The 12,372-nt window shown below is 38.5% G+C and overlaps 1 protein-coding gene across 6 annotated transcripts; it reads left to right on the top strand.

The window, feature by feature from the left end:
• The first annotated feature begins 1,197 nt into the window (after positions 1–1,197).
• Positions 1,198–10,534, top strand: fosl2 (FOS like 2, AP-1 transcription factor subunit). 6 transcript variants are annotated; one of them, XM_077238331.1, is made up of 5 exons: positions 1,208–1,387; positions 1,611–1,823; positions 5,417–5,671; positions 6,359–6,466; positions 8,385–10,534. In XM_077238331.1, exons 2-5 carry the CDS (start codon positions 1,722–1,724, stop codon positions 8,931–8,933), a joined length of 1,014 nt encoding a protein of 337 aa, XP_077094446.1. In that variant the 5' UTR covers positions 1,208–1,387; positions 1,611–1,721; the 3' UTR covers positions 8,934–10,534. The 6 variants fall into 6 exon arrangements, with proteins under 6 accessions (XP_077094445.1, XP_077094446.1, XP_077094449.1 ...); XM_077238334.1 differs by having other exon boundaries at positions 1,224–1,387; positions 1,731–1,823; XM_077238332.1 differs by having other exon boundaries at positions 1,226–1,387; positions 1,731–1,823; positions 6,347–6,466.
• Positions 10,535–12,372: the final 1,838 nt, after the last annotated feature.

Raw genomic sequence — 12,372 nt, 5'->3', positions numbered from 1 at the left:
AATGATGGGTATTTCCTGTGCACCAATGTTCATCCGTCCTCTTTTACTCAACTCGGAATAAATCCACTCATTGTGAAACGGATTGTTACTGCAGTGAAGTGTTTATTTCCATTTTTTCCTGTTTATCATGGTAAAAAATCAAGCTAAAAAGCAACATTGGTAATAATTATTGGTATAACCATACTGTAGTAAAATTAGTTACTTATATCCACAAAATTATATTTCTAAAAATGTAAAAGCCTACATTTATATATCTACGATAGGTAGCCTACCTAAAGAAAATAAACTGGACCCCACTTTGACGGAATCAAACTCATCTAAAGAGTGTTCAATTGATAATTCCCCTCCCCCAATAAACTTTATTGTACCACTGGCGACATCTATCTGTTCTTTGGGCAATAATGATGAGTTTTATTTCATCTGGAGAGAAATTGAGTCCGAAGAGCCTTTGAGACAAATGGGTTGAAAAACTGTTTTATGATCCAACAAAGATTTGTTATCAAGGAGGAAAACATACACAAATACTGAATTAATTAAATAATCTGTATTTTCTTTAATTACAAAAAGAGAGAGAGAGAGAGAGAGAGAGAGAGAGAGAGAGAGAGAGAGAGAGAGAGAGAGAGAGAGAGAGAGAGAGAGAGAGAGAGAGAGAGAGAGAGAAACTCCACGATGAAGCAATTGCACAAACATGCTCGCACTTTAGAACGCGCACAGCCAATGGTTCAGAGAGCAACATCCGGCCACTTTCTGAAACCACGAGCACCTCTGCACGCTCTCGCCGTGTTCCGTGCTCGTAGGAACCGAGTACATATGTCCACAGACCACCCAGTGAAAGTTAAAGGTGGGGAAAGAGGGGAGGGAATCCCTGACGCGTCTTTACCGTGCATTTACCAAGGAAACCCATGCGCGTGTGCTCTGACGCAACTGCCCATTTTTGGAAACATGCGTCAATGGTCGAAACCAACTGTGGGATGGGGGTGGCTGCTGCAAGCAAACAAGTTTAAAACAAATTAAAACATCTTAAACAATTTCTCCTTTGCATAACATAATTTCTTATTGAATATTTAAGCCCTAATTTTTCATAAGCTCTTCAGGGAATCGTAACGTCTGGCATAATGACCCAAAATGTATATTATGAAACCCCCATTTTGCTATGTGGCTTAACAAGGCTGTGACGCGTAGACGCAGGTTGGCGTTGATAAGCGGAGAATCGGAGTAGAGTAGAGCCATTGAAGTGAGTCATCTAACGACCGACGGGACCTGTAGAAGTAGCACTGAAGTTCACCTAGTCGCCAAAATCAGTTCAACAAAGTCCAGAGCGGTACACTCATCCCTGAGTCACTGCTGTGGGGACAGGACTAAACCTGCAAGAGTTTACTGAAGAAAAGTAGGTGCTTCACAGATTTTTCATTTTCCATCTGGTTATAGCAGAACATCTCAGTAGTGACGATTATTGCACATTAATTTTACACGGGAACATCAATTTATTGGACTGTAAAGAGACTACAGAATTTGAGATCGCTGACTTCTCTAATCGGCTAATAGAATATAATGCCTGGATTTATCATACCGAGCATTAAACTATAGCCTCTCTTGGATATCATTTTTAGATCAGGTGTAAAGGAATCGCTGCGCTTGGAAGTGCTGTTTGTGCCACTGAAGACACTGACCGTCTGGGAATTCATTAAGCTTCTAAATATTTCCTCCTGTTTCCCTGGATCATGTACCAGGATTACACCGGGACATACGACACGTCCTCCCGCGGCAGCAGCAGCTCACCGGCGCACCCGGACACCAGCCCCATCCCCGCCTCCAGCTACCAGGTGCCCGAGTCTCCGTCTCCACACACACCTCACATCAACGGGTTTACATTAACAGGCCTGCCGTGTTATCATTAATAATCCCAAACTTACCCACTCTAAAATACCGGGTTGTTTCAACCGTTGGTTTCATTTTTTGACGGTTGGGTTTGTCCATATTTGACCCAAACATGGGTTGAAACAACACAGCATTTTTTAGTGTAACAATGTGCACTTATAGCTTATCTTCTTTGCATTACAATGCTCACACTACATTACACATACTTCATGTTATTGCAGTAAACATCAATAGCAGTGTGTAATTTTAAAGCAGCGCCGCAAAATAATAACACATTAGCAGAGATTAAAGTCATGCATAAACTGCGATGTTAGATGAGACCAAACTTTTTATAAATAGAGGACTTGCAGGTTGTCGTTTTCATCACGCAGTGGCCTTGTGTGCATGTTTTGAAAAGCAATACAAGTGTTGTCCATAAAAACCGAACATTCGGTTATTGCATACGGCGATGCGCCCTATAAGCAGCCTATAAAAGTATATGCTACCTGTGTATTTGTCAAATTTTTATTGCTGTGTTTTAAAATCATATCTGATCATTTTTTTGAAAAGAAAGACAATCTTGTAAACACATACGCATATATAGGCTACGCGCAAAACGCGTAAAATCCTCCCAGTGGAATCCGTCTCGCTCTCTTAATAAATGATTCCCAGAAGAGATTTCTTTTTTCTTCCTGCAATCTATCGTTTTGGAAAGATAGCGCACATGTTGGCACTCATAACATTATGTTTCCGTTGAATTAGGCAGATAAGGGCAGCAGTGGCGTGGGTGGCGTGCGTAATGTGAAATAAACCCACAGAGAGTCAGTGCGCGCGCAGTGGCCGCAGAATGCCACACTTCCGGGACTTCCACATAGCGACTGCACTTCACTAACCATCAGAACATGTGCCGTGCAGTTTTCATTTAGTTTATCTGAAAATACCTTTCATTTATCCGTAGTTGAACTGTAAAGTTTAGGATGGAGAAAAGAAAGCCAATTCGGAATTCGAGTAGCCTAAATGGGAAAAGTAAAAAAAAAAAAAAAAAAGATATGACCAAGCGATTTACACAAACTTTGGGCTTATACTTTTTATGAACTGACTAGAATTGACAAATATGGTGATTTAAATGCAATGACAGGAGACTTAGGTTCTCCCCGTTTGATTACTTTACTAGTAAAAAAAATACTTCAATAAATGCATGTTTTTATGGAATGTATGCGACTTTCTGCATGGACAAAAAAACTAAAAAAAAAAGGTAAATAGTTGAAATGTTGAAAGAAAGTAGGCTAGTAATAAAAAAAAGCTTTATCACACTTTATTTAAAGCTTGCATGATACTCAATTGTATCCTTAAGTCATGCAACTCGCTTTATAATCATTTGTATGTTATCGTAGATGCTGCTAATCACAGTTGTTGTTAATATAATAATTTGCTACAAGTTTATGGTTACAGCTACTGTTAGATTAATAGACTATCTAAAGCCTCGATGAGTATTGCGAGTTGCAAGAGTGTTGCATTAAAATGGATTATAGCCTACATAATGTTTCCAGTGAAGTGCATCTCTTCTAAATGAAGTGTTTTTGGTAATTTTTCCCCCGATCTGCTTCTTCTCAGGGAATGAATAAGATCTTGTGTACTGGGTCATGGCAGCTTGTTCCCCAGACGCTGGTATTTTAATCACATCTGGAAGGTTTAACTGCTCCCGTCAGAAATTCCCGATCATCATCTTGTCTTGTAGGGTTGCTGTTTAAACTCGTGGAATAAACTGCCCCCTTTCGATCCCAGCATGTGTCGTTTTTTGACTCCTTCGGGGGAAGTCAAGTGGAAGGGATTCGAGTGTATTTCAAGAGAAGATAAAGCGTTACTTCTCAACACAACAGAGAATGATTCAATGTGTTTATGTGGATCTTCCCGGTCCTTCGTCATGGATGAAATGGGAAACAAACGCGTCAGTTCCTGGTAGTTAGTGGAGTCTTTCGCAATATGCTGTGGAAAACAAGTAGCCTATCTACTTAGTATGTTAAATCAACACTACGCCTTCAGTGAAAATACTACTTTACGAACACTGACCCTCAGATTTTATACTGTAAAATAATGCTTGTTTTTCATTCACGTAGCCTAATGATCGCTGTTATTTCCCGTAATTCATTCGCCTCCAAATGATTTGCGGTAAACTTTGTCTGTAACATGAAGTCAGTTTCCCGTTAAAATCCCACCAGAAATGTGTGAATGGAATGGAATGTGGAGGATGGAATGTGTTGGCACGAGATCCCAGTGCTGCTTCCCGGCTGAGTGCAACAGAAGAGCAGTCTCATAACCTGATTCAGCATTTAACAGACATGTAAAAATCATATCATTCAGATGTGTTTTCCAACGAATATTTGGGCAATGCTTGCGTGTAAGTCATTCACTATCCCTGTAATATTTTACATAGCCCATCGGAAGTCCATAAAGGACTAGCCTTACAAAGTTTGATGATGTTAAACGTTTCTAAATTGATATTAAACATTCTGACGTTATTTAAAACTGAGCATTCATTAATAATAGTAATGGTGATTAATGTTAATTAGCAATTGTTAGTGTATTATGTTAATGTATTACGTACATAGTAATATCAAGTAACTACATGTACTTACTATAGAGTTATGGCTTCATTTTGTTTAGGGTTAGGTGCATGTAATTATGCATAATTTATAGTTTTTACTGTACATGTAACATCTGTAACAATGACACCAAAATAAAGTGTTACCAGTGTTTCTTATTCGTATAATTGTGTTCAGTAGGGAAATACAAAATAGTTACACAATGCAGCCAAAAAACTCATTCTTAAACCTCTCATTTAAATTGTTGCCTAAGATTATATTATTGCATAGAAATCTGTTCATCCAACAGCGAGAAAACAGTAGGAATTTAAGTTAAGGCAAATTTAAGTTTAACACTGAGGTTTTATTAAACTTAATCTAATATTTGCACATTTTTAATTTCTGAGTTTACAGACAATCTCAAAAGTTAAAAGACAGTTGGCATTAAAGACGTACAACAACTGAAAAACAGTTCAGCATTTTATTTAGATTTTCTTATTAATGATGTGTTCTTTTTAGAAGTCATAATCATTTCTTATAAGAGGTTTATTTCTTGAAAAACGCAAATCTGTTGAATACCCACACAGCGGTGATACTGTAGCCCTTTGCATCACCGCGGCTATTTTCGCGGCTATCTAAGCCTGGTCTGCTTCTGTCGGGGAGGGTTGTGGGCTTTCCCATGATTCACTGTGAGTGTGTCACCCTGTCGCTCTGGGGGTCAAGCAGTCAAGAGGGCGCAGAGCGAGGCAGCACGCGGCATGATTCATTAGTCTGTGATGATGGGAATTTGAGAAATGGCTAAAAAGTGGGTTGCTGCAGTAACAAAGACCAAAAATGAATCACACAGTGTGTTTAATGTACGGTGAAAGTCAGAGTCTTCTTAATCCAGAGTTTCTTTGTGTGAAAGTTTGCACTGCAATTGTGACATCACCATAAAAGAATGGCTTAATCCTAATGCTTTTCTTTCTTCTCCACAGAAGTACAGACTAGACATGCCTGGCTCTAGCAGTGCCTTTATTCCAACGATTAATGCCATAACCACCAGTCAGGACCTGCAGTGGATGGTTCAGCCCACAGTGATCACATCCATGTCTAACCCGTACTCTCGGCCTCACCCGTACGGCCTGTCTGTGTCCAGCGGCCCGAGTCTCCTCGGACACACGGCCCTCACGCGGCCCGGGGTCATCCGCTCCATCGGAGACGCTCGAGGTCGACGCAAGCGAGACGAACAGGTTAGTCTTGCACAAAATCTCTGTAACGTATAGTACAAGAACACTTTGGTAACACTTTACAATAAGGTTCATTAGTTAATGCATTAACTAACATGAACTAACAATGAGCAATACATTTGTTACAGTATTGTTTCATCTTTGTTAATGTTAGTAGTTAATAAAAATACAACTGTTCATTGTTTGTTCATATTAGTTCACAGTGCATTGACTAATCAAACAACCTTTGATTTTAATGACGTATTAGTTAATGTGGAAATGAATTTAACTAAGATTTATAAATGCTGAAAATAAGTATTGTTTATTCTTAGTTCATGTGAACTAAGGTTACTAATGTTAACCAATGAACCTTATTGTTAAGTGTTACCAACACTTTTTTAACATTTATTGAATCATTGAATAATGACACTATTGTCTTTTGGAGCTGCTTTATAGCTAAAATGTAGTTTGTTTCATAATTTTGCAACATTAATATGTTGTTATCTTGTTTATTACCGTGAAGCTGCTTTGAAACAATCTTTAAGGTGAATTCAGGTTGACAGTTTTCCCAAGTCATCTTAATGGCAAAATGTGTCCCAATCACCCTGACTTCAAGCGCTACATAAATAAATGACTTTTTATCTGAGATGCAAGGATCACAAAGATTTCTGACAAACAACTGGGAAATCTCACTCCTAGTTCTATCTGCAGCTCACCCCAGAGGAAGAAGAAAAACGGAGAGTCAGGCGAGAAAGAAACAAACTAGCTGCGGCAAAATGCCGGAACCGCAGAAGAGAACTGACCGATATGCTGCAAGGGGTGAGTTTTATAATGCCTTTGCAAACACACAAGCATTTTCTAACATTACTAGCACAATGGGAAACATGTTTACCAAATACCCCAAATGAAATGCCCACAAATATTGTACTTATTTCCATGCAATTCTCAGTGGTTAAAAGCTGAAGACACCCTAAAAAGACACGTTTTACGACCACAGAAGACCAGTGTTGTCTGGCAGGCTTGGGAATGCCCCGAGTCCCAGACAATGCTGGCTGTAATTGAACTACATAGCTTTCTAATGGCATCTCTCAGGCTGTCAGACCTGAAACATGAGGGAAGAATGTGCTACAGGGGGTTGAAGGGAAGCAAACATCTGATATTGTTGGAGAAGGAAACCGCAGCTAACCATCAAACCCCACTCACTGCTATCTTCCCTCTTCCCTTCCCCCATTCTCTTCATTCCTCACCAAATAAGGAACTGTGTCTCCTGTGACAATAACTAGAGCCTTTCTTCTATTGAGTTTCTTTCTTTGTAAATTTAGCATTTGCTTTCATTTTGGTTTCCTTCTTCCTTATAGCTAAATTAATGAGGCTTGTCTTTGACAGTCTAGTCACATCAGTCTTTGAACTTTTTTGTCAAGCGTTCCGTGTAACAAAGGAATGCGAACAACTTAAATTAATTTGGGAAATACTTGCTTGAGTTTATAGGTGGGTGTTCCTTTACTAGTGCTTAAGTGTTCTGGGAGTTCAAACTGGAAAACGTTTGTGATTTAATAATTACACACACGTTTTGAGTTTTATTTTCATTATACGTGCAGCACAAGGTTGCCATGTCTGCGTAACAAAACTAGCCTAATGGCCAATCAAAAATAACCCATTGAATATTAAAACTCAAAATATGCCATTCACATACCTTAAATACATGTTTTACAGTCACTTTTATGCAAAGTGACCACAAAACTTAACATCTAGCACAGTTTTATCATTGGTAGAATATCAAATATGTCAATACAAGACTTCCAATATGTCAAACCTTTAAAGGGATAGTTCACCCAAAAATGAAAATTCTGTCATCATTTACTCGCCCTTACACGTCGTTACAAACCCGATATACTTTTGTTCATTTTTGGAACACTAATGAAGATATTTTTTTGATAAAATCTAAGAGCTTTCTGTCCCTCCATTGACAGCTACGCAACTACCACTTTGACGCTTCAAAAGTTTCATAAAGAGATCGTAAAACTAATCCATATGAATTGAGCGCTTTAGTCTCTTGTTACGCAGCACGTTTGAGCTTCAGCAAGAACCAATGAGGTTTGTTTTTGTGCGTCAAGCAGGTTCGGTTGAGCTTCTGTTTATGTTTGCTGATCAATGTTTATAAGTTAATAAAAGCCTAAAATTAAATCTGTTCATCTTATAAAGCAATTTGAAGTGTTGAAGTGGTAGTTGTGTAGCTGTCAATGAAGGGACAGAAAGCTCTCAGATTTCATCAAAAAGATCTTCATTTGTCTTCATTCTGAAGATGAACGAAAGTCTAATAGGTTTGGAACAACATGAGGGTGAGAAATTAATGTCAGAATTTTCATTTTTGGGTGAACTATCCCTTTAACCAGCTGGGGGGGAGGAGGGGTGTAAATTATTATAGAGCATCATTAAGTTTTCTGGCTGTTGTGAGAATGTCTTTGGCCCCCTTATTAAGGAGAACATTTGCAAGATCAACCTGTGGGAACCCTTTAATAGTAACCCATTTATGCAGGCAACCTTGGTCCAGCCCTCGTATAGGCTTAGACTTCAGATAGACATCTGGGGAAGGGGTCTTTTGACTAGGGTTAGGAACCAGTTAGAAAACCACCAAGAGCACCACTACACAAAAACACACTGCTGACAATCACAAGCCAAAAGAATATCAGGCAAGATGCAGCATAATCATTCTTTGTGCTTCTTTTTTCCTTTCAAGGAAACAGAGAAGTTGGAGGAGGAGAAGGCTGACCTGCAGAAAGAAATCGAGACCCTGCAGAAGGAAAAGGACAAGTTGGAATTTATGTTGGTGGCCCACAACCCTGTGTGCAAACTTCCCCTCGAAGAACGCCATCAAAACCTGCTCTCCCAGCAGTGTGCGCCCCTTCCTCTGACCATGCGCTCCAATCTGGGGCCCCGGGGCCCGATGCATACTCTTAACCCAGTGGTGGTCAAACAGGAGCCTTTGGAAGACGACGACGACGATGAGGATGAAGCAAAAACCCAGCATTCAGTCATCAAGCCCATCTGTCTAGGCGGTGGCATGTATTGCTCTGACGGAGAGAGTCTGAACACTCCTGTAGTGGCCGCTTCTACCCCGGTGTCCACCCCGAATCACCCCAGCCTCATCTTCACGTACCCCAGCATGCTGGAGCCCGAGAGCCCATCGCCCTCGTCCGAGTCCTGCTCCAAAGCCCACCGGCGGAGCAGCAGCAGCGGCGACCAGTCCTCAGACTCACTCAACTCTCCCACTCTGCTGGCGCTGTGAAGGAAAACTGGACTTCCCTCGTTCCCGTGGATCTCCAGAGCACGCTCGGCTGGGGTTTGACTGGGACTCCACCTCAAACTAGCTGAGAACCCTCAAGGGCTAATTTGCTCGTTTTATTGAAACGTTTCAGAAGAGAGTTTTTGTTGTCGTCGTTTAAATGTACGTGCGAATTCCACTTGCTATTTTCGTGGTGATGTTTTGTTATGAGGGAGGAAAGATTGCGTCACTGCAAGTCGACCGCCTGTTCAGAAGACCTTGATATTTCCTGACTAATAAGAGAGGGGGATTGCTTGAAAATAGGTACAGAATCAGACATTGGACACTACGCCCTCGAAACGTCATTATCCTTGTATTTGTGACGTGTGAATATTGTCCCACTGTGTTTTGTCTCTTGCTGTTTATAATATTCAGGGTTCACTGGATGAACCTGACTGCTGAGTGTCGAAAGAACCATCTTGTATAATAAAATGCTGACCTTTGTTGATATTTTGTATATTCGGCACAAGCACTAAGATAATTTGCCAAATTGACATAGCTTTTGTTATGTAAAGTACACAGAAAAACAAAAAAACAACACTTTATAGCATCAGCGAATCTACTGTCAGGGATTTTTGTCTGTGTCAGTGAGCCATACAAGCATTACTAGAAGCAATTGCACACAGAATATAACGGTGTACATGAGGGAAACTCCAGCCATATTAGGCTCTGCCTCTAACCCTGACATGGCAATACCGCTTTTGTATTGGCGCACACTGTGGTTTTCAAATAATAAAAAGAGAAAGGAGCAAACTATGTATTACTTTTATAATATGTACTTTTATGTCTCGACTGGCCCTTTTTTTCAGGGTACGGTTAAAACCGAATCATTGATATCAGCCACATGAGCACTTCTCCCTGAAACACTGGCTGGCTTTGACTGCCGCACTTGAGAACAGATGCACTTTGTCAGCAACATTACAATCGAATAAGACGCCATTCCTTACAGTGATAGAGTGAACAGGGAATGCAGAATGATATTGAAAGTTTGATGCAAAAGGTGTTATGCATCAGACGTTGAAGAAAAGATACAAATTGCAATATTTTTTGAAAAACATTCCTTGGAAATGGAGTGATCTCGAGGTTACCGCTGCCTCCGTCAGATAATAACTGAAGGTGAATGGAGTATTTTGTTGTACAGTACGCAGCAAACGGAAACAAAACAAATTGTGGCTTCTATTTGAAGGAGTTTGTTGCTTATTTATGTCAGGAACTTTCAAGGATCTAAGAGACGAGTTCAGTGTTTGTTAAATCGAGTATGAGAGATTCTAGTTGCAAAAAACTATTTAATACCAAAAAAAAAAGAAAAAAAGAAAGATGTTTATGGACAGTGTGCTGTAAACTGTTCTCTGTCGGTCTTTGAACCCTGTGTATTTTTGAGCAAGCCATCTGTACAGCTTTCTGCACATGTCCTGCTTATCAGTCTGTATTTTCTCTCTTTTTTATTGCTTTAACTGTTGAAAGACAGAAAACAACCTACAAAAACAGCAATATGTAAAGCAGTGTTTGTTTCTTTGGTAATTTAAGTTTATTAAAATGATAATAAAAACATTTCCAAAGTGGTATTTTTGGATAGTCGTATTTTGCTTGTGCATTTATTTATTTGTGCACAGTGTTTGGGTTTGTTGGATATCTCATTGTTGCAATGTGGTGCTTCTGTGTTCAACCAATCACACGATGGTTGAATGAACCTGCTTTATGCATCAGTTATTCATTCATCTCTCATTTCTGCACATAATCAGAGATGCAGATTTGTTCATCCTAACTTTGATAGACAGTTTTGCTTTATCCATTGCAGTAAATGATGTTAATGACAATATAAGACATCAATAATATTTGTTTTGATAAATACATAAAAGCTTTATTTCATAAATGGGGATGAAGAAGTAAAGGAAACATGAAGCATGTACATTCTGTATGTACAGTTTTAAACTTCCTGTTCATAGGTCATCGATGCTTTTTGCTGTAGTTCTGCTTATCAAGATTTAGCAAGCTGCACTTTATGTAAAATAAATAAATAAATAAACAATGTGTATATTTGGATACTCATTTGGGGGTTTAATTTCACTTGAAGAGTCACTCTATACACATACATTTCAAATGTCCAGACTGATGTTTTGATTAAATGTGCATTCATTATCTTGCATTATTATTATGAATGGATGACCCATTGTCTCATTTCACCTGATCAAGTTTTGTATTGATTATGTAAGAGGTTGAAAGTGATTTGCCAAGTTTGAGATTTTGGTAAGAGTTGAGTCCATTTAAAACCATTGATGGCTGTTTTGCAGTTGTGTGTTGAGCTTTAGGCCAAATTCGTGTGTGGAAATCTTTTATTTTTAAATAAATATATCGGTTTACATCGGAGATGTGTATTCTGTGTACAGAATGATTGCACGTTATAAACTATTATGATAAACAATTGCGATCCAATTACAATTTGTTTTTCTCATTTCAGATATTTCGCTTTAAGAATTATGCTTTTTCAAATAATTCTCAGCTCGAATACTCATGCTAAAATTACTTGAACATTTGAAAATAAAATAAAAACAGTTTACTGATAGAACATCAGATAGATAGATAGATAGATAGATAGATAGATAGATAGATAGATAGATAGATAGATAGATAGATAGATAGATAGATAGATAGATAGATAGATAGATAGATAGATAGATAGATAGATAGATAGATAGATAGATAGATAGATAGATAGATGATTGGGATTGCAAGCACTTTGGTTGTGTTTAATCTTTCAAGATAAAAAAAAATTGCTCTTACAAGACTAATGTTTTTAGCATGATTGTATATTGTTTCTTCCTACATTAGCCCCATGTTGAACTGTTTTATTCAATAGTTGATTTCAACACTGGAATATCGCAGTGTTTCCAGTAAATGCTGGTTTGAGCAACAATTGCTTTAGAAAGTGCTAATTCTGTGGTAAGACTGAAATTATGTGGTAAAACAACAAAATGAAGTTACTTAATGAAAGTCAAGGACGGCTATACCAGTGATCTGACTTCTGCATTTTTTGTATTTTCAATATACTGATAGTCTAATGTCGGTTTTAGGAAGATCCAGTACTCCTTCATGCAGTGCTCATATGATATTTATATATTATTGGCCATATATACTGTATATTATTGGCCTATATTGCACTTAAGGATAACAAAATGGTAGTACTATTTGAAATGTATTAACAGTCATCAGGCAAAAATGGCACACAATGGAGTTATACTGCCACTTAGTGGTTAAAGAGTGATACATATGTATGACATTATTTTACATTTTTCTGTTCAACATTGCTGTTTGAAAACAAAACATTTAAGTTTTTAAAGGTAGGCCTATATTCAAATGCAATTTTACTAGAATTATTATAAACATATTAGGAATTGTTCTTTTG

This window comes from Siphateles boraxobius, unplaced genomic scaffold, assembly GCF_051911475.1.
Source record: "Siphateles boraxobius isolate OS27281-9 unplaced genomic scaffold, OSU_SipBor_1 22, whole genome shotgun sequence".
Taxonomy (NCBI): Eukaryota; Metazoa; Chordata; class Actinopteri; order Cypriniformes; family Leuciscidae; genus Siphateles; species Siphateles boraxobius.
The sequence above is the reverse complement of the archived record's forward strand: the minus strand, read 5'-3'. Positions and strand labels throughout refer to the sequence as shown.